The sequence below is a fragment of the Hyperolius riggenbachi genome, chromosome 2, assembly GCF_040937935.1.
Source record: "Hyperolius riggenbachi isolate aHypRig1 chromosome 2, aHypRig1.pri, whole genome shotgun sequence".
Lineage (NCBI taxonomy): Eukaryota > Metazoa > Chordata > Amphibia > Anura > Hyperoliidae > Hyperolius > Hyperolius riggenbachi.
The window spans coordinates 466,189,525-466,213,130 of record NC_090647.1 but is presented as its reverse complement, the minus strand read 5'-3'; the positions used below and the strand labels follow the sequence as shown (position 1 = coordinate 466,213,130).

Sequence of the window (23,606 nt, the reverse complement as noted above, 5' to 3'; positions counted from 1 at the left end):
AATCAACCCCTTTCTAGGGTTTCCAAGTTCTGGACTAATGCACAAAACTTCAATTGTCTACTTGTCCTCTTAAGTGCATAAAAAAATAAAACTTGTCAATTTCCTAAAAGCTCCATATGCAGAGAAGTGACAACTGTGCCATAGTGCACTGCCCCTCCAATCCACACTGGTTCCCAATACTGATGTCATCTATTTCTAACAGATAGCTGTATTTGTGTCTTGAGGACACACAGGAACTGTAACCAAAATAACATAATTAATAACATTGCTTATTATAATATTAATTTAGAAATGAGTTAGTCAGTATTTGCCCTTTGTAAAATCTTTTCTCTGTCTGAGGTGACAACATCTTTAGTACTGGCAAGTGATCTCTGCAGAATGTTCATTTACTGAGCGTTCTAAGGCCAGTACAACAACATGGTTGGTCTCCCAGAATGCTCTGGGGGATTATTCCGCATAATAAACAGACTAGGCCTAAGCCTCAGTGGGCCAGTGGGGCTATGTACTAGTAATAGCGATATATAGCTATAGAAAGTGTTAAAAAAAAAGTGGGTGTCCTAAATAATTTACTGTATTCTGCCATATGTCATTAACCTTCCTCTTTAAGGCAGAAGATCCGTTTTTTAAAAATGTTTTTTATAAAGGGTAGGTAAATTGCCAAGTGCTGCTATATGTTTAGTGTCTGGATGTGCGCTGCCCACAGTATCACCAATGCAAGTTATTGCATAGCTGTAGCAGGAAATTCATCACTCTCTACAATTTGAGGTGCTTTAGCACCACAAAAATCCAGCGGGGAGGTGACAAGCTATATCTGAGTTTTATTAATAATTCTATTGCGCCTCTCAATGTCATCTCTCTTGGGAAATTCCAGATGTTTCCTCTTATACAGATTTCCATCACGCAAAAATGTTTTCACTTAGGAATTATATATATCATTCAAACCACATATTCTGCGGTTACATATCAGTAAAGCATGTTCAGGCTTAAAGGGAACCTGAACCCAGAACTCATCTCTGCTCTAAAAGATACACAACAGCATAATAACGTTTCTTTGTTACAGCTGATACAAATCCTGCAATACATCTGCAGTGTGTCTACTCCCTGATTCATGGAAGCAGACATATTGTTAACAGCCTGTGCTTTCAAATGTGCTTATCTGCCATCTCTGGGTGCATTTATCTATGTTTTCCTTCTGTCCTGTGCAAGAGTGCAGTTCCACTTTAAAGGGAACTTGAAGTGAGAGGAGTTATTTTTTTCTTATAAACAATGCCAGTTGCCTGAGCAATATATGTGAAAGAAAGGCAGGCACTAGATGCTTGCTGGAAACTGACTGGAAATACCGGATTATGTGCAGTCAACCATATGCTCTCAGGAAAATACAGATCAATATGCCAGTAGTAGAGAAGATTGAGGGACTGTAGATTGCAAAACCTTGGGGTGAAGAGAGCCTGACAGCCGTTTCCCTTTATTAAAGCTTCCTCAGAGGCTAATAGAGGATATAGGATTATAGAATAGGTTATCCTAGTAGCCTCTGAGGAAGCTTTGTTAAAGCGAAACGGCTCTCAGATTCTCTACACCCCTACTGTATACCGGGATGTCTGTCTACTGTGATTAAGGACCAGGGGATTTTCCCCTTGTCTGTGCTGCGTGGGCTTTTTAGCCCACAGCACAGATCGTGTTGGCAGCAGGGAGATCAGACTTCCCCCCTTTTTTCCCCACTAGGGGGATGTCCTGCTGGGGGGGTCTGATCGCCGCCGGCCATAACTGATTTGCGGGGGGGGGGGGGGAGGGCTCCTCAAAGCCCCCCTCCGCAGCATTTTCCGCCCCCCCGTCCTCTCCCTCCGTCTCCCTCCTGACCTGTGCTGTGCAGGACGGATATCCGTCCTGCGCATTGTAGGATAGGCTTCAGCCTATCATATGCCAGCAATCCCCGGCCAATGAGAGGCCGGGGATCGCCGATCTGCCTTACGGCGCTGCTGCGCGGCAGCACCATATGATGTAAACAGCGGGGATTTCTTCCCCGCGTGTTTACATTTTGCCGACGAGCTGCGATCGGCGGCTCTCCAGCTGTTCACGGAGACACCCTCCGTGAACTGACATAGAAAGGCCGTTTCCATGGAAAACCACTTAAGACCTGCCGACGCCTATCGGCGTTAGGCGATCGTTAAGTGGTTAAAGGTACAAGGTTTTGCCATCTACAGTGCCTCAACCTACTCTACTACTGGCCAGTTGCCCGAGTCCTGTGCTGAAGCTCTGACTCCAATACTTTAAGTCACTGGTACCAGAATGAGCATTCAGATCAGATGCTTCAGGTCGTTTGGGCATGGGAATCGCAGACATCTAATAGACGCCTATTGGTGATGAGTTTGGTGCCCGATGTGGATAGTAGCCACTCAGCTACTATATAGAAAATAATGGTTATAGCTGATCATAGATGATCGGCTACAACTAGTGGTCATTTGAAGGCCAGCACTAGTGTTAGAGATTAGGAGGGGGAGGCACCTTATAGTGCCTTAGTGATAGACATTAGGTGAGGAAGTTAGTTAGTAAGTTAAAATTACCATTAATTTTTTTTTCTAGTGGCACCACCCGTACGTACGCAGATACTTTGACTCTGGTCTGACTCTATTGGCTGCATGCTTGTTGCAGGAGTGCGACTTAAAATCAACTAAAGCCAAAAGCTCAACATGACAGCCAGGCAACTGGTATTATGTAAAAGAAAGTGAAGATGACAGCCACTTTATTACTATTTACTTCAGGTTCATGACAATCCAATATATTTTCGTTTATAATCCACTCGTGTCAGTGACACTTTAGTGTAGCAGTCAGGAAGCCCAAAGACAGCAAGGTCATTCTGTGTAGGAGGGACTCCATACAAGACAAGGAGCAACTTACACTGATTATCTGAGACTTGACGTGTTTTTTAAAGGGAATCTGAAGTGAAAATAAACTTATGATATAATGATTTGCATGTTTAGTACAGCTAAGAAATAAAACATTAGGAGCAGAGACGTGAGTCTAATATTGTTTCCAGTACACGACGAGTTAAGAAACTCCAATTGTTATCTATGCAAAAGAGCCACGGCACTGATCTCTATGACTTTCAAAGTCGCAGAGAGCTCTGTCTTCTGAAGCTTATTATCTCAAGTGTCTGATACTGTATTTTGTTTTATTCTGTAGAGGAAAGTTAAAATGTTCACTAGCCTGCTCTTTGAAATCATTTAGAATGCTGAGTGTAGTGTGTAAACTGCAAATATTAGAGAATGATGCAATGTTATAAAAAAAAAACTATATAACTGAAAATAAAAAAAAATGAAAATATTTTCTTTGCCACTAATGTTCTAGTAATTATCCGTACTACACAACCAATTTATTATATCATAATTTTTTTTTTCGCTTCAGTGTCACTTTAATAGGGGCCCCTCACACATTATCAGGCCTGGGCCCCCAACTCCCTGGGTCCACCCACTAGCTGCTGTACCCACCCACTAGCCACCCCACCCCTGTACCAGCCACCATTTACAACAGATGTCCCCCGGTATGGGCTAGCTAGGTACAGGTGTCACCCAGTATAAGCTTGGCAGGTACAAGGGCCCTTCAGTAGTCCAGTATAGGTGAGCAAGGTACCCATGTCCCCCCAGTATAAGTTAGCTATGTGTAGGGGCTTCAGTAAAAGTTAGTCAGCAATTGGGGAGCTAGTATAGGTGCTCTAGTCCTCACCACTCTATTTCCCCCGATCCAGGAGCTGTTACTCACCGTACCTCTGTCCAGTGATCGCTGCATCCTCCCCGCACAGCTCCAGTGTTCGCTGTGGGGAGGATCGGGACTGAGCAGCTGCATGATGTCGATGACGTCATGATGTCATCGACGTTGATGTCATAACACTATCGACGTCATGACACTCAGTCCCGATTCTCCCCATAGAGAATACAGCTGGATAGAGGTTCGGTGTGTAACAGAGTCTGGATTGGGGGGGAACCTATACTAGCTCCCCAATTGCTGGCTAACTTTTACTGAAGCCCCTACATATAGCTAACTAATACTGAGGGGCACTGCACCTTTTTAACCTCCTGAGCAGCACGCCCAACACAACGTTGGACAAACTGCTCAGGAGGTTAATGCAAGCGCATTGTGTGTGTGTGGGGGGGTCTGGGCCCCTCACTCTATTGTTAGTTATCCCCCCGGATGACGGCCCTGCTTACAAACACCAGAGTGTGTTCCTATGTTCTTTCTTCAGGAGATTGCAGAATCTATCAGATTACAGTGAAATAATAATGCACTGGAGTGGTTCTGTGCCTGCAACTTAATGTAGCAACAGCAGTAAGGTGCACACAGTTCTGGGTGTCAGTGGGCTGTGGTGTGTCACACACACAAAAAAAACCACAGGAGACAGATGTACTAGCCCTCAAAAGCAAGCACTTTAATTACAGCGCAGGTAGATTTGGGCGCAGCCGCCGCCACCATAGGCTGTAATAGGAATTACAGCTATAGTAGCGCACACAGAGTAACTCCGGTGCCGTCAGAAGAGCTGAAGTTTCTTTTAAAACACAATAATTATTTCATTCCCCCACATCCATGGCGGCCTGGAGGGGGATGTAATGCTGGGGGGGTCATACTTTCTGACCACCCAGCGCAACAAGGCTTAGAGCTGAATAGTGGAAGAGGCTACATAGGCTGCCCAGAGCTCCTGCAGCTCTGGGCTTTCGATATCGCTACAAATGGAACACAATGGCAGCACAGTGCGATGTTGCGCTGCCTTAGTTCGCACTGTGCTGCCTTAGCGATAGCAAGCATTCAGACAGGTACAAGACAGGACTATAGATTGGAGCGTAACTAGTAGCAACTGCAGCTCACAGTCACGTCTACAGAAGCCGAGAAAGCTGGCTATCAACAGTCACCAGGCAAGACTACAGGATAGAACGTAACTAATAGCAACTGCAGCCTATAGTTAAGTTCCCAGAAACTAGAGTAGCAGGAATACTACCAGTCACCAACATGGTGATGGTAGAATCCAAGCTATCTGGATAATGGACTTCACTGACCCACCGCGGATGCAGCGAACGTCCATCAAGCATGGCACTAGGCAATACACAATAATAAGAAAAATAACAAACCGCTCAACTAACGGATAAATATATATTAGCAAGTCTGCATATATATTTATCAAGAACTAGCTAAAGCACAAGTAATAAGGTCGCATAGAACTACAATAACAGAACTATACAGAGTAACAAGGTGCCCAGCAGATCAGCGTACTGACCACTATGACGGGCGGGGTATGAAATGGGAGGCAGACTTTTATGCTGGCATCAACCAATGGATGCAAGTATGAAAATTTCCACACAGCTGAATGGTAATCGCTCAATCCTGAGCTGGCTTGATTACCATTTGCTAGCTGGCTGTGAATGCAAAGGACCCCCATAAGAAAGACATGCAGTATTATGTAACAACATGCATGCAGGAAATCCAGGGCTATCTGGCCGCAGCTCAGCTGCAACAAGTTATTGGTGGAGTGATGACAGCATCCTAAGCTGCCTAGAACTGCAGAGCGATTGCAAATAACAATAAGACCCATTGCAAATGCACAACCGAATGCAAGCAGATAAGCCAGAACTGTCCGTTTGCAGCTCCACTGCAACGGACAGAATACGCTACAGGAGGGATCCTTGCAGGGGAATAGTATTTAGCGCAGCCGGGAACTTGTGCAGCAGCAGGATCAGCCATATACTGGCTGTATCCTGCGCCCAAGTCTCCCGGCACCGATTTTATATGTATCCCTCAAAAGGGCTGTTTGCTTTCACAGCTAGTGAGGAACAAGGACACAGGCCTAGCTAATGCTTTCCCTACCTATCTGCAGCAAGTTTGACCCTGCTCTCACTAACAGTCAGCAGCCAGCAGAGAATGAATCCAATATGGCCACCGCAATTGCTTTTTAATAGGGGGTGGGGGGTCCAGGAGCTGATTGGCTGCCATGTGTCTGCTGACTGTGAGGTAAGGGGTCAAAGTTTAGCTCCATGATGAAGTATAGTGGGGCGAATCGAACACGCCAAATGTTCGCTGTTCGCCGCAAAATCGAACAGCCGATGTTTACAGAATACTGCTCACTGTCGAACTGTTCGGGCCATCTCTAATTTTGACACCCTTAAATAAAATAAATTTCACATGCTGTTGCTGCTTGTTCTACTACACTATTTACTGTAAATCATGGGAAATACAAATTCTCCTACTCTCAGGCACTCATCACTAAGTAGGCTAGGATTGCAGTTCCAGCATATTCTAGCTCACACAAACTATGTTAGACAGCACAGCGTCTAGTGATTAGTAGTGATGGTCATGCTAATCCAAAATTTCATACAGCGCTCAGATGTCAACAATAATCAATATGATTTAAAAATATTATGACATATGCAATGTCCACACCAATATGGTATATTCCACTAAGGATCAACACTATGTATCACACAGTTCCTATGCAATACTATGGGTGCGCTTCTGGGAAAAAGGCTTGAGTCAGTCCTTCAATGTAAAATGCAGTCTCTTTACCAGACCAGCGCTTCAACCATTAATTTGTTCTGTGGGAATTATACCACCACCAGGAACACCCTAAAGGGTCCACACTCACCGATACCGGTGGGCCAGGTATTACAGTGTCCTTATTGCACCTCTGGGGTACTTTTCAGGCTCCCCACACCCTGTGGCTGATACCACTCAGTCGGCTTTCCCTTATAACTTCTTCGATCATGTATGTACCTCAATGCAAACAAAGGCTATCATTGCGCAGATATCTATTTAAGATGACATTTTATGAAAAGGTTCCACTCACATACCATTAGCTGAAGGTAAGCCTGTGGAGTATTGGAACGGGCTCCACCCCGTGCGGCTTCCCGGGCTGGCCGCCCTGTAGATGTCAATGGGGTGCCGCTCGCTCCACCACACCACCGCGTCCCAGCGCTCCGGTGTGTGTTACTTCCGCATGTGGCTCCTCCCTATTGATTTCATCATAAATGACTCATTCAGGGGCTCATCCCCTGAATGAGTAATTTATGCATAAGTAACACACGTCAGAGCACTGGGACGCGGTGGTGTGGCGGAGCGAACGGGACCCCATTGACATCTACACGGCGGCCAGCCCGGGAGGCCGCACGGGGTGGAGCCCGTTCCAATACTCCACAGGCTTACCTTCAGCTAATGGTATGTGAGTGGAACCCTTTAGCGTGTTCCTGGTGGTGGTATAATTCCCACAGAACAAATTAATGGTTGAAGCGCTGGTCAGGTATAGAGACTACATTTTACAGTGATGGTCATGCCTAGGAGAACTCATGAAGAAACATGTGATTAGTTTGGTCAGGTGATAAATACGTAAGTCTCTGATTTGCTAGTCATGATCATGTTCCAAAGCAGGATGTGATCACAGCAAATCAGAGCTTTGCAAATCTAGCAGCTGATCAAACAAATCACAAGTTTCTCTATGAGTTCTCTTAGACACAACCATCACTAAATTAGACAATTGCAGGGCAGAACTGAACTAGTCAGCACTAGCTCTGCTATTGTTTTTTTTAAATCTTATAATTACTACAATGTTTATGTTTTATAGATGTAAAGTGAACCTAGATAGGGGAGGGTCAGGAATGTGTATGGTGGATTTTCTAGCAGTCCAGAAATGTTCTTTGACTTTGGCCATCATGATTATCTAGTAGTAGGGGCGTATCTGGGTAATATAGAGCTTATAGCAAACACTGATATTGCGCCCCCCACCTCGGATCAGAGCCCCCTTCCCCTCTAAAAACAGCATCCTTCCTCGCGTTCATTTGTTAGGTTGTCTTACTTTCTAGGAAATATTTCTACTTATTCCCTCTCTGTCCTCTTTTCTTATGCTGGGAATACACGGTTCGTTTTTTAGTCGATTAGATGGTTCGATAGATAATTTCCGACATGTCCGATCTCCCTTTCAATCCTTTGGCCACTCGTTTTCTGATAGAAGTGAATGGAAAAAGTTAAGAAAAACGAGCGGAAGATAAGAGAATCAACTGCAGAATTGAGGGGCAAAAACGATCCAGAGCAGAAACGCACGGCAGAAACGAACCGTGTGTTCCCAGCATAACACGGAGCCAAGTGCATCCTACTTACATAAGTTATGTTTCCTTGATAACAGAATTGTTATCTGAGGTCTGAGTGGCAGGGAGACACAGGGGCAAGCATGGGGGTGCAACACGGGCAGGCATGGGGGTGCACACAGGGGCAGGCATAATGCTCATGGTGCTGTGGCGCCCATGGCATGAGCCATACCTGTACCCCTCTAGATACGCCTCTGTCTAGTAGGTCTCAACAGTTTCTGCATGTTAAACCAACATCTTTTAAGCTAGTATTAATTTCCCTTCTGGTGTGCTGGGTACAATAGCTTTTAATGTTACCATGTTTCTCTACCTGATCTAAATTCAAGTTGCAACTTTCTAATTTTTGTAGTTTTCTTCAGGGTGTGTTATCATACTCCTTGCAGCAGGAGAAACCGAAGAACAGCCGGGATATTGCAAGAATAACGTTTGATATCTACAAGCTGAACCCCCGGGATTTGTTTGGCAGTCTAAATGTTAAGGCCACATTCTATGGCTTGTATTCCATGAGTTGTGACTTCCAGTGCTTGGGACCCAAGAAAGTGCTCAGGTGAGACACCCCCTTCCCTCAATCACTTCCCTCCTTCTCCCCTTCATGCGTATGCAGCGTTTTTATCTTCATAACTGTTTCTCCTTCTTATTCCTCCCTTTCCTCCCTTTTAAAATAGTTCGTTCTTTTTTCTCTTTTCCTTATTATACTTAACATACGTTCATATATTAGCTTGATGTGGTCCGTAGTCTGGGCAAGCGGAACTCCGCCCACCTGAGTGATCATTGTATAGTATGTCACCACGCGAGTGCGTCATGTGGAACGCACAGCGCGATGACATCATGGGGCGTGGCCACGCCTATCAGGAAGTAAGAGTGGCGGCATACAGCGTTATTACACGCTGTATTAGGACTATAAAAGGGGCTCCCCGTATCCAAACTTTTCATCTCTGAGGAAGCAGAGGGGGTCTGTGATACATGTGAGATGGCTTGAGGGGTGTTGGCTAGCACATCCATGGTGGTGTCTTTGGTGGTAAGCATTGCATCAATCTTTCTTTTTCTAGCCTTCTGCCAATAGGTGCTGGTTCTCAGCTTTACTATTAGACCATGTATTAAAAGTGTTGCTAGATCAGTGGAGTCTCTACCAGCGCACTGGCTGTAAATTAGTAGTTATCACTATATACCTCCTTTGTACCCATCATGTAATTATTTGCACTGATTTTGTATGTGTTATCTATGACCACTATTGTATGTGTCATTTTTGCTATCTAGCCACACCCCTTATTATGTTTTAATTGTTTTTAGAAGGGATATGTCCCTAATAAAATTGTCTATACTACATGGACTTGATTTGTCATGAGTATTAATTTATTGCTAGATGGATGGCTTTCTCTTGTTGTGTTTAGTCCTTCCCCCCTTCAATCACACCTGAACTAAACCTTCCTCCATGTGACCTTGTCATCTCTTCCTGCTCTTCATAACTAAATAACATAATTTTATGAATGCATATTGACATCTAACCTAGGTGGCCAGAATGGCAGAATGTGTCATGTTTTCATTTTTGGCAGCTGTCATCTTGCTTTTTGCAACCGACTTCACCTGCATCTGTCACTCATTTTCTGACTTTAGTAAGTTAATTTTCTGAGGCTGCGTTAAGACTATCAAGCATATTCATTAGCAGACAGAATATTGGTGTGCGTAGACAGTGCACAGCAATTTTATTGCTACTAATAGCACTGTTGGAGCACAGGTTGCAAAATTAGCGCAAAGCACGTTACCTAGGTGACACATGTATTGTGAGTGTAACATGTGGTACACAAGCAGCGTACTGAGCTTTACCCTAGCAACGTGTACATGACCTAGGTAGTGAATGATGAGCTAATTGCACAACCTGCACTACGCTAGTGGCATAATTATTGGTACTTGTGCACAGCAATTTTTCTGTCTATTAGCGAATGCCTGTTTGTGCGTTGCTGTGCACAGCACTGCTCATACCATTGTATGGGCATGTATGGGCTTGTTCACATTTCTGAATTATCTAAACACACTTTTCTACAGTGCATTTCTGAATATGAGTGAAAACAATGTTACCATAATAATTGTTCATGCTATGAAGTAACATGCAATTTGTGTTATGTCCATGTAGTAGATTGAATCAATAAACAGGAAGAAAAACACGCCAGCCACTTAAATGCACAAATCAATCATTACTCTTTGTCACAGTACTTAGTTTGTGGGTTCGCAAGCAAAAAAGTTCCAGATTAATTGGATGTCAGCATAACGTTCCTCGCTGTGCTCTCCATTACGAATGATCAAAGAGATGCAAATACTTCCAAATGTATGCAAATGTATGTAATTTTTTATGCAAATATATTGCATGCAGCTTAAAAATGGACCAATCAGGTTCCACCCAGATTTAAATTGATTGGCCCATTTTCAAGCTGCATATATTTGCATAAAAATGTATGTACATTTGCATAAACTCTGAAGTATTTGCATATCATTGATCATTCCTACTATGCACACTTCCACCTTCTGCGGGTAAAACAGAACTTCACATAGTGTGATACTGCCGCTTGTAATGTACACTGCTCTCCACCAAGTGCCTATGATTGTCACCAGTGATACGTGTTTAGATGCACAACACACATCGCCCCCCTGTCGTGCAAGAGCTTACCAAATAGTTGTCACCTCACTAACCAGGTGGATCTAATGTTTGTATAATCAGCTGTATCCTCATGACAAATTATTCCGCAGTACTCCTTAAAGCGGACCCAATCCAAACATTTTTTTAATTCAAAATATTTAGTTGCACCACTCTGACACATACAAAGATAAATAAACACTCCTTCAAACCTATGAGCATTTCAGTGCATGCTTTTCCCCCTTCTCTTTTCTTAACTAGGGTTATACAGGTGGCAGCCATTACTTCTGAGTTTAGTAGGAGGTTTTAGATCATGGGTGTGTTTGTCATCAGCTACCCTCCCTCACAGGAGTGTCGCCTATATGAAATCTCACACAAGCTGAGATCACCTCCCCTGTGACATCATCAGTAGCAGCCTGTGTTTTGTTTTTTATCTCCTCCATCAGTCCGCCGGATTCTGTCCCGGCAATATGAAAGGAAGGGAGGGGTTCCTCCAATAAATGTAAAATATTTTATATTTGTCATCATGCAGCTGAAAAAAGGCTGCTATTTATTATTATAATTTAGAAAATAGATTTTATTTCAAAAATCTTATATTTTTAATTTGGGTCCACTTTAACCAGCAATTCTTGAATATATTTTGAACACGTGGTCGAGTGGTGACCTGCTTCACAATCATACAGTTTTCCCACTGCAATACAGGATGCCTTATGATTGGCCTCCACAATGTGCGCTAAATTTAAGGATCTTTTTAAAATAGCTAGAGACAGGGATGTGCAAGCAAAACTCATGCATGGAATTGTCTTGCAAAATTCATGTTTTGCAAAACTGTTCTTGAGTTCAGGTACACCTTAAAGTAGGAGGGACAGCCATACTATCCCAGGGCAAAAAACACATATATAATTAGATTCATACTTGTTCTACGTACATAACATATGAATTGTACTGTCCACGTTTTGATTTCAGTGAATTTTATATAGTATATAAAGAGAAAACGGTTTTACGCATTTTCCACTTTTCCTTTTTCTGACTGAAGCCAATCCTGATGTCATTTCCTCCCTTACTCTTTTTGTCTCCTAGAAACTGTACTGTCATATCTACCTTGCTGTTAAACATGCGAGCACAGCATTAATCATATTATAACAGACCACAACCAATCAATGAGGAGCAGGAATGTTGGAGTGGAGATGACAAGCTTCCCTCTCGTCGGCAATGTACCAAATAGAGCCAGGCTGACTAAGATAAGATTTATTAGAGCAGAATCATTTGTGATGAAATTGCAATGCTTGCAATGCAGGGTAAGGTTGTAGAATGCATAACAAACACAAAGCAGTGGGTAAATGGGGGAATTGTATTTTGTGGCTTACAATCCTGCCTTATGCAAGGTACATATGCTAGATTTCCATCAGCAAAGACTATCATTCATAATTGTCTGGGATGGTTCAAAAGCTGTGGTTCCAGCACATTGTTGACAACACAGATATTGAATCTCTGCATTGGATTGTCCTTGTTTGACTGCTGTCGCATTTCTCCTGTAGTTCCTAAAGAGGGCACCTAACAGATAGCACCTTTGTGACAGGACTGCCAGTAACTGACAGCAAAGCTGATGCAGGGCCCTAGCTGAGTACTCCATCTCAGGAGGAGAGTGGAGAAACTATATGGGAAAAAGCAGGGATGCTGTGGTGCAGCTCCCAAGTTCTTTAACCACTTAAGGTCACAAAATAGGCCACTGCAGATTTAAGGGCTCACTGCAGGGCCGTACAACTCAGCACACAAGTGACCCTTACCCCATTTTCTGCCCACCAACAGAGCTCTCTGTTGGTGGGCTCTAATCCCTCCTGGGATGTTTGTTTATTTTTTTTATAAATATTTATCTAGTTTTTTTGTTAAATAAATAACTGTATTTTTATTTTATTTTATAGGCCACCTTAGCTCCCTCCCTCCTCCCACCATCCAGTCAGCGCAATCAGCAGCCTGTGACAACAGATTGCCTCCCTGTCGCCAAGGGGGGCAGCCATGTCACACGGCTGTCCCCAGTACAGCGCTGCCATAGATCACAGCGCTATACACAGTAAATAGACTGTGAAACAGTCTCCTAGTCTCTCAGTCTAACAGTCTCTTAGCGGCGCTCTCCTGTCCGCCCGAGTACTTTATGCCGATTGGCGTCAGGCGGTCCTGGGGCTGCCGCCGAGGCCACGCCCAATGGCCCGGCACGTTCAGCAATAAGTTAAAAGGAACCTAAAGTGAGGAAACTCACTTCAGGTTTGATACATACCGATGTACAGGGAAGGCTCTGGATATCGTAGAACCTTCATGGTCCTCGGTCCGTTCTATCATTCTTGCGGCATCCCTGGTTCAATTTATTTGACCTACTAGGTAGAATAGCTCTTTGATACTCCTTGAGTAGCTTTCAGAACTACTTACATCTCCAAGTAGTACCAAAGACAAGTGCATCCGTGCGCGCACACACACACACGCGCGCACACACACACACGTCTGGGCTTGCAGATCTGCAGTACTACGGACTTTAAAATTTTCTCAGGGATGCGAGCAGTACTGAATGTTGTGAGTAGCATGGAATTGCACTTGCCCATTATACCCAATTAAAACTAAAATAACTACACACCATTGCTGGATTAAGGCTGCGGCCATTTTTATTGGGATTTCAAATGTATAACTTTGTTATCTTTATTAAATAAGAACAATCAACATTTTCTTTATTCAGAAATACAAAAACAAACTGAAGTTTTTTATAATAACTGCCAGTAATCTTTACTGGTCACTCCAAACGGACCACCCATACCTGGGTGCCATTTCCCATGAACTTCACCTAACTGATTAGGCAAATGACCCCAATAAACAAATGGCCAGCGACAGGGAAGGGGGGGCGGGACAGCTCCTCTTCAGACGGGGATTTTGAATGACGCCATCCACCCGCTTCCTCCTTTTATAATCCACACTCGACGCGGATTGGCTGCCTTCCTCTGCCAGCCGGCTCGTGCGCCCAATTAGCGCTAACAGCTGTGAAGCTTTCCCCAGATACTGGGGGAAAGCGTGCATCTGCGTGGAGAGAAGAGAGAAAACACCTGCAAGGTAATTAAACCCCCCCTTAGGCAGGGCACGGCAATTCCATGCAATGCTTTGCTCATTCTCCGCTCTGTACATGAGTACCAAAGACCTAGGTGGACAAATAACTTTGACTGGGCGTGGCACAAGAATGACAGGATTGACCGAGGTCAGAGAAGGCTCTATGGTGTCCAGAGCCTTTCTTCTACTGTATCAACCCTGAAGGGAGTTTCCTCACTTTAAAGCAAACCTGCACTGAAAATAAACTTATGAGATAAATCATTGTATGTGTAGTACTAAGGGTAAATATAACTTTAGTAGCATAGGCCCAAAAGCAATTCAATTTTTCTCCTGAGTTTTCTCAGTGATCATTTTAATATTGCCAATAAAATGCATTTTAAATCACCAACAAGCAAGAAAATACTTAAACTCATTTTGATAGTACTTTTCCATTTACTTTTTGGTACATTCTAGTACTTTTCCAATTGCAAAGTGCTGAAAAGTTATTATAAATACATGAAAAATTGTCTCCTAGAAGAAAACCCTGGAGAAAAAGATAATTGCATATGGGCCATAGAGTCTCATATTTTCAATTTAAGGTCTAAATTTCTAAGACTAGAGTCTTAACCTCCTGAGCGTTAGCTAGCTAGTATTGTCTGCCAGCACCTCCGGAAACCTCCCCCCCCCCCTTGATCCCACCAATTGCCTGGTGGATATATTACCCTGCCTGGATCCTGCGATAGGTGCAGCCTCCCCGCTCAGCTCCAGTCTTCACTATGGGGAGGATCGTACATGACGTCATGCGCAGTCCCGATCCTCCCCATAGTTAGGACCGGAGCTAAGCGGGAGGCTGCTAGATCGCTGTATCCCGGCGTGGTAATGTATCTAGCAGGCAATCAGGGGGATTGCGGCCAATCGGGGGGTGCCGGCAGACAATACTAGCTAGCGTAATGCTAGCTAGTATCTAATGGACACAATTGAACAAATAGATTAATTCCGGCGGGTCCCGATCGACAGCAAAACCTTTGCAGCGGCATGCCTGACACAGTGTCGGGCATACCGCTAAGGAAGTTAAAGCGGGATTGCCACCATAAAAATCAAATTTCAACAGCAACTGGTCTGAGTGTATTAAATGATAAAGATGCTAATCCTGCATTTAAAACTTTCAAAACTTTTTCTGCTGTTAGGGTTTGGAGTTATTACATACCTTAGGAGCACTGGCCCTTTAATAGCCATTGCCAAACAGTTGCATGCTGAGGGGTCTTTTTATCTTTAATGTATCCTCCTCATCCCTTTATTTCCCTGCCTAGCTGAAACATAATCCTGTGCTCACTTGTGTTTACAAGCAAGGCTGAGGTGACTCAGAGATTGGAGGAGAAAATTAAAAAAAAAGTTAAGGGAAGAAATTACATCAGTATTTAGCCTCAAACTGTGGGCAAAAGACATGGTTCCCACCAGGAACAGAATTCTCTTCATTTACTATTTAAAATTCACTGTAATCAAAAGGTGGACAGTACAATACATGTGTTATGTAAGTAGATCAAGTATTTATCTACTTGTATATGTGTTTTTTTTTCCCCTGACATAGTATGGCTAATCCTCCTGCTTTTAGACTAAAGCTACATACACACGTCAGACTTTTACAAGCTACCGTGGGTCTGATGACTGGTAGCTTGTAAAAGTCTGTCATGTGTATGAACCTTAAAGAGAACCTGAGGTGGGTTCTAAGAATGCTATCAGCACACAGAGGCTGGGTGTGCATATAATGCCCAGCTTCTGTTGCTATACTGCTCCCCCCTTGCGCTCTGCTTGTCCCCCATAAATCAAATGCCATGCTAGCGAGACACAGTGTGTCGCAGCTGGCTGTTTACCTTTGGCAGTGTCAGTCTCGCTGCTCCCCTGCCTCCACCACATCGGCGAGACTGACACTGCCAAAGGTAAACAGCCGGCTGCACCACGCTGCGTGTCGCTAGCCAGGAGTTTGATTTATAGGGGGCAAGCAGAGCGCAGAGAGGGCCTGGGGGGTGCAGTATAGCAACAGAGGCTGGGCATTATATGCAGACCCAGCCTCTGTGTGCTGATAGCATTCTTAGAACCCACCTCGGGTTCTCTTTAAAGGGACTCCGAGCAGTGCAGAAACTATGGAAAGATGGATATCATTTTAAAGCTCTCTTTCTCCTCTTTCCAATGATATATAAACCACCGCCCTACGCCTTTTAGTTTTCGTTATTTTCGCTAAATGGAGCTGCTGACTTTGAGAAAAAGTCGCCCTGTGTAATACAATATAACTATGCAAAGATGGATATCATTTTAAAGCTCTCTTTCTCCTCTTTCTGACGACCCCTAAATCGTCGCCCTACGTCTTTTAGTTTTCTCTATTTTCGCGATCGAAGTCGCGGACGCGGCAATTTCGATCGCGAAAATAGCGAAAACTAAAAGGCGTAGGGCGGTGGTTTATATATCATTGGAAAGAGGAGAAAGAGAGCTTTAAAATGATATGCATCTTTGCATAGTTTCTGCACTGTTTGGAGTCCCTTTAAAGGACTTACAAGGGGAGAAAAAAAAAAAGTGAAGAATCTGCATCAAATTTGAATGTACGGAGGATGCCATCCGCGCCCTCCATGCAGTTCCGCTGGGTCCCCGCTGTTCAATCACCCCCTGGGCCTCTCCCGACCCACCAGGCTGTCTCCTGTGCGTGGATCGGGGGAGGCCCTAGAGCTGCGCAGCCGCACTCGCGTCTATGCAGACTGCACAGCCGCGGCCAACTCCGGCGGCCATTTTACATGAGACAGGAGAGCCCGAACCGGGCTGTGGGGGTCGGGAGTGGCCAGGGGGCGCCATTGAACAGCGAGGACCGGTGGAACTGCACAGAGGGCGCGGATGGTGTCCTCCGTGCATTCAAATTTGATGCAGGTACTTAACTTTTTTTTTTATTTCGCCTCGTAAGTCCTTTAAGGCTCTAAGGGCCATATGCAATTAAACATTTTATCTGCATTATCTCTTAGGAGATACTTTTTATCTTTTCTTAAAACTAACTTTTCAGCATTTTACAATTGAAAAAGTGCCAGATGTTGGTAGAAAGGTACGATCAGATTTATCTTGAGTGTTTTCTTGCTTGCACTTTATGACAAGTTATGAAAATATCACCTAGGACAGTGGTCCTTTAAATTAGGCCCGCGGGCCAATTGTGGCCCCCTGAGGCTTTTTTACCAGCCCCCCACACACAAAATGTATTACTTATAGATGTGGTCAGCTACATCTTTAAATGGAGAAAAAGTGAATTGCATATGGCCCTAAGGATTCTAAACAGCCGTCATTCGTGTGATGTAATATCTGCTTCCTTCAGTTCGAAAACAAACTGTTTGAAATTATGAAAATATGATTGTTGGCTAAAAATTGCATTGTTAATGGACACCTACTTTCTATAAGATCATTCAGACAAAAAGAAAAGATTGTGTTTAATTGATCCTGAGCATTGAAGAACCCAACTAAAAATTGTACAGTTAAAGGGTTACTTAAAGCGGTATAAAACTCTGACATAATATTCAATAAGAACATGTTTTCCTACTTTTTATATGCCATACAATTATCATATTTGCTTTTGCGCATAAGTATTATTATTCATTTAGAAATTACAAGTTCCCAAAGTACAATTTTGTTGCTCTGAGATTGACCTGACATTGCATTTTACTCATAACTGGTTTATTCATATTGTAATGTACCCAGAAATGCTTTCTGAGTATCTGTCTGTGTTCTGGAGTGTCTGAATTGCCAGAGAATGTTTACATTCCTCACTTGATAAAATTCAGTAAACACAAGATAATGTTATCTCCAGTTCAGATGCGTCCAGCTTTCCCTGAAGGGAGCTTGTACGTCCTGTGTTTAACTAGTTGAATGCTGTTCTAGTAAAAAAAAATGGTGGTAGTATATACAGGATCTTCTCAAAAAATGTGCATATTGTGATAAAGTTCATTATTCTCTGTAATGTACTGATAAACATTAGACTTTCATATATTTTAGATTCAAATACACACAACTGAAGTAGTTCAAGCCTTTTATTGTTTTAATATTGATGATTTTGGCATACAGCTCATGAAAACCCGAATTTCCTATCTCAAAAAATTAGCATATTTCATCCGACCAATAAAAGAAAAGTGTTTTTAAAACAAAAAATGTCAACCTTCAAATAATTATGTTCAGTTATGCACTCAATACTTGGTCGGGAATCCTTTTGCAGAAATGACTGCTTCAATGCGGCGTGGCATGGAGGCAATCAGCCTGTGGCACTGCTCAGGTGTTATGCAGGCCCAGGATGCTTCGATAGCAGCCTTAAGCTCATCCAGAGTGTTGGGTCTTGCGTCTCTCAACTTTCTCTTCACAATATCCCACAGATTCTCTATGGGGTTCAGGTCAGGAGAGTTGGCAGGCCAATTGAGCACAGTAATACCATGGTCAGTAAACCATTTACCAGTTGTTTTGGCACTGCGAGCAGGTGCCAGGTCGTGCTGAAAAATGAAATCTTCATCTCCATAAAGCTTTTCAGCAGATGGAAACATGAACCCACTTTTGAACCAGAAACAGCGGCAGAAGCGCCTGACCTGGGCTACAGAGAAGCAGCACTGGACTGTTGCTCAGTGGTCCAAAGTACTTTTTTCGGATGAAAGCAACCTTTACATGTCATTCGGAAATCAAGGTGCCAGAGTCTGGAGGAAGACTGTGGAGAGGGAAATGCCAAAATGCCTGAAGTCCAGTGTCAAGTACCCACAGTCAGTGATGGTCAGGGGTGCCATGTCAGCTGCTGGTGTTGGTCCACTGTGTTTTATCAGGGGCATGGTCAATGCAGCTAGCTATCAAGAGATTTTGGAGCACTTCATGCTTCCATCTGCTGAAAAGCTTTGTGGAGATGAAGATTTCATTTTTCAGCACGACCTGGCACCTGCTCACAGTGCCAAAACCACTGGTAAATGGTTTACTGACCATGGTATTACTGTGCTCAATTGGCCTGCCAACTCTCCTGACCTGAACCCCATAGAGAATCTGTGGGATATTGTGAAGAGAAAGTTGAGAGATGCAAGACCCAACACTCTGGATGAGCTTAAAGGCCCATACACACGTCGGATTTCCGCGAACGACGGGTCGTTTGAACGTCCTGTCGTTCCATCGTTCGCCCGCTAAATCGGGCGTGTGTACAGGCTGTCGTTCGCTTGATAAGGGCGAGTTTGCGGATCGCTCAAACTCACCCTTATCAAGCGAACGACAGCCTGTACACACGCCCGATCTAGCGGGCGAACGGCGAAACGACGGGACGTTAAAACGACCCGTCGTTCGTGGAAATCCGACGTGTGTATGGGCCTTAAGGCCGCTACCGAAGCATCCTGGGCCTCCATAACACCTGAGCAGTGCCACAGGCTGATTGCCTCCATGCCACGCCGCATTGAAGCAGTCATTTCTGCAAAAGGATTCCCAACCAAGTATTGGGTGCATAACTGAACATAATTATTTGAAGGTTGACTTTTTTTGTTTTAAAAACATTTTTCTTTTATTGGTCGGATGAAATATGCTAATTTTTGAGATAGGAATTTTGGATTTTCATGAGCTGTATGCCAAAATCATCAATATTAAAACAATAAAAGGCTTGAACTACTTTAGTTGTGTGTATTTGAATCTAAAATATATGAAAGTCTAATGTTTATCAGTACATTACAGAAAATAATGAACTTTATCACAATATGCTAATTTTTTGAGAAGATCCTGTAATATGCTGTAAATAATCTTTTAGAGCAAAGAAGAAATTCTGGGTTTCATACCACCTTATGTCTCCTTAAAGAGAACCCGAGGTGTGTTTAAAGAATGTTATCTGCATACAGAGGCTGGATCTGCCTATACAGCCCAGCCTCTGTTGCTATCCCAAACCCCACTAAGGTCCCCCTGCACTCTGCAATCCCTCATAAATCACAGTCGTGCTGTGAGGCTGTGCTTACATCTGTAGTGTCAGTCTCAGCTGCTCCTCCGCCTCCTGCAGAGCTCCGGTCCCTGCCCCCGTCCCTTCCCTCCAATCAGCAGGGAGAGAAGGGATGCAGGCGGGGACTGGAGTTTTGTAGGAGGCGGGAAGAGCAGCAGACTGACACTATAGAGATAAACACAGCCAGCTCTGACAAGCTGTTTATCAGCAGCGTGGCTGTGATTTATGAGGGATTGCAGAGTGCAGGGGGACCTTAGGGGGGTTTGGGATAGCAACAGAGGCTGGGCTGTATAGGCAGATCCATCCTCTGTATGCAGATAACATTCTTCAAACCCACCTCGGGTTCTCTTTAAGCCTTCCTTCCGTGACCATACAGCCAGCAGCGGTGACTCCCTCAAAACTGGCTGGTCATGGCCAGTGTTCTGCACATGCATAGTATTAATTTCCCAATACTGCGTATGCGCAGAATGCTGCCGTGCACAGGTACACAATGAGGAGGCCATTGGCTAGCCAGCTTTGATGGGGTCCCCGCTGCTATCTGGAGGGTTGCGAAAGGACAGTGCGGACACAGGATGACTGGGGGGGGGTGGGGCAGCAAGAAGCCTCAGGTAAGTAAAACTACTCTTTTTTTTAAGACATAAGAGTTCCTTTAATGTAGTGTGATCATTCAATGACAAGTGTCATTCTTCCCTTCAGGGAATTGCTACGAGTTTTGTCAACTACTCTACAAGGAGTGGGCCGCCTGCTGCTTGCTACCGCTGGAATGCTGAGACGCCTGCTGGAGGGGTCAGATCAGTGGCAGAACAACCGCATTTGTGAATACGAAGGGTGACGTGCTGCTTTGTAACGTTTCTGTCTACAGAACTTTGTCATACAGGGATGTATGAATATTTGATTAAAGGATGGATAATCTCATCTAATTAATGTACACATCATTTCTTTTAGTGAATTAAACAAAGCAACACATGTTAAAGTCATGGCACGAGCTTACCAAGCACAATATCTTACTTTGCCTGTTTGATGAATGTAGACAACAAGCTTATGTACCTTCACTAGAATTGGGATTAGTTCTGTCTCCATTGATTAGTAAGGAGCTGATTAATATTTACCTGCCTCAGATCTCCTCAGTTCTTTCTGGCAGATGTACAGTATGCTCTATGCTGCACACCTCCAGCTCTTGATCACATGACATGAATTGGGAGCTACATGATGGCAGCATAGACTGTGCGGCAACCAGGAAGAACTGAGGAGATGCAATGCAGTGTAGGATCAGGTAAAATTACACTATTCCTGCACTTTTTTGCAAATTGTGGCCAGACTTACAGAGGAAGATGGGGTTATTAGTGTTCTAAAGTCCAAACTTGCGGGGAGGAGGGATTGCATCTGCAACGGAGGGGGCCTTGGGACACTGGAGCTGTGGTGAGGGACAGATAGGCTGCCAGGGGCTGAAGGAAGCCCCAGGTAAGTAGATCATGTTTTTCATGTCACCTCGGATCTGTCCTTTAAACAGGGTACTTATGGAGGGAACCCATTACACCCTTCTGCTTTGTCTGCAAAGGTGGCCACACCCCATATAATTAAAAGATCCAATTTTACACCATTTCGATAAATATGATTGGTTGTACAAAAAAATTGAATGCTTTTTTTCATTCGTTCAAGAATTCTGATCAAATTTCCCATTTTTATTCAATAAAAGAAGACCGGGAGTGTTGGATTTTTCTGATCAATTTTTATGAAAATTGAATGGTGCAGGGTAGATTGTCAATTACTTGATGTACAGACCCAAGCAAAAACATTTTTTTTAAATTTTTAACCTCCTTGCCGGTTCAATTCCTCCGGCAAGGAGGCAGCGTAGGAGGTTTTTTATTTTATTTATTTTTTTAAATCATGTAGCGAGCCTAGGGCTCGCTACATGATAGCCGCTGAGCGGCGGCATCCCCCCACCTACTCCGATCGTCTCGGCGATCAGAGTAAGCAGGAAATCTCGTTCAGAACGGGATTTCCTGCAGGGCTTCCCCAGTTGCCATGGCGACAGAGCGGGATGACGTCACCGACGTCATGGACGTCGGGACGTCATAGGGAATTCCGATCCGCCCCTCAACGCTGCCTGACACTGATTGGCCAGGCAGCGCAGGGGTCTGGGGCGGGGGAGAGCGACTCGGCGTGGCGGATTGCGGCGGATCGGCGGCGAGCGGCGCCGATTGGAAGTTACAAGCAGCTAGCAAAGTGCTAGCTGCTTGTAACAAAAAAAAATTATGCAAATCGGCCCAGCGGGGCCTGAGAAATCCTCCTGAGTTCGGGATAACCGGCAAGGAGGTTAAACATTTTTTTTTCATAATTGGGAAAGAATTGAATATACATGTGTGGTACATTAGCCAGATTTCTGAAATGTTAGAATCAGTCAGAAAAATTGATTACAATTCTTGAATTGAAAATATATTTTAAAAATGGAATGGTGTGTGGCCACCTTTAGGCTTTGCCCTAACATGCAGGTGATTCTTATCTGCAGGAATCCAAGCAGCTAAGTGTATGTTTGTATTTGGTCACTAGATGGTGGTGCAGTCATAGATTTGTACAACTTCTTATTCACAAGTGCGCTTGGTAGTATAAATAGATCAACCTCACACAGCTTCTTATACAATGCATTTCAGATTTGCACCACTGTACCAGGTTGGTGTGGGGAGCTGCTGTGTGATCCACCTGAAAAGGCTAATGCTACTCGCTAAACTGAGAACCAAGACAGTAGTTATGGAACGTAGGGGGGTTGCTTTGTATTCATGGGGTGGGAACAGGACAAATACTTAAAAGGAAGCAGTTCCTGGACATGTAAGAACCAAAAGAGACAGATGTTGTGGGTTGTTATTTCTAAATTATAAATAATAATTTAAAGAGAACCCGAGGTGGGGTTCTGACAATGCTATCTGCACACAGAGGCTGGGTCTGCTTATATTGCCCAGCCTCTGTTGCTATCTCAATCCCCCCTAAGTTCCCCTGTGCTCTGCTGTCCCCCATAAATCACAGCCGCGCTGTCGACACGCAGCATGTCGCAGCGGGCTGTGTTTACCTCTATACTGTCACTATCGCAGCTCCCCCACCTCCTGCATAGCTCCGGTCCCCGCCCGCGTCCCTTCCCTCTCCGCTGATTGGAGGGAAGGGACACGGGCGGGGACCGGAGCTATGCAGCAGGCGGGGGAGCATGCAGAGTGACAGTACAGAGGTAAACACAGCCAGCTGCGTGTCTACAGCGCGGCTGTGATTTATGAGGGCATAGCAGAGTGCAGGGGGAACTTAGGGGGGATTGAGATAGCAACAGAGGCTGGGCAATATAAGCAGACCCAGCCTCTGTGTGCAGATAGCATTGTCAGAACCTCACCTCGGGTTCTCTTTAAAGAGGAAGTTTAACCAAGGATTGAACTTGATTCCAAGCAGTAGCTGATACCCCTTTTCCCACAAAAAAATCTTTACCTTTTCTCAAATAGATCATCAGGGGTCTGTATGGCTGATATTGTGGTGAACCCCTCCCACAGTGTGATGTCATGACAATGGTTGGTCCCAACAGTTTGCTGTCTGTAAATCTGGTTGCATTGTGGGAAATAACTGCTGAAATAGCAGCTATTTCCAACTGCCAAGCAAGCAATATCTCCCTCTGCGCATAGAACTCTCAGTAACCAACATTCCTCAGCGATAACCTGGCAGAACTAAACATGTCACCACAAATTTCAGACTGTAAATCAGGGAGAGGAAAGATTTTACAATGGGCAAATGCTAACTACATAATTTATAAGTGGATATTGTAAAAACTAAGCAATTTTATATTATTTTCACTACAGTTCCC

General features: G+C 44.1%; 1 protein-coding gene across 1 annotated transcript in view; it reads left to right on the top strand.

The window, feature by feature from the left end:
- The window catches only part of CIDEB (cell death inducing DFFA like effector b), a 42,107-nt gene extending 21,416 nt beyond the window's left edge, over positions 1-20,691 (top strand). The window contains exons 4-5 of the mRNA XM_068270183.1: positions 8,474-8,661; positions 20,468-20,691. Of these exons, the coding sequence (XP_068126284.1) occupies positions 8,474-8,661; positions 20,468-20,603 (324 nt within the window). The 3' untranslated portion in view covers positions 20,604-20,691. The remainder of the gene's footprint in view (positions 1-8,473; positions 8,662-20,467) is intronic.
- Positions 20,692-23,606: the final 2,915 nt, after the last annotated feature.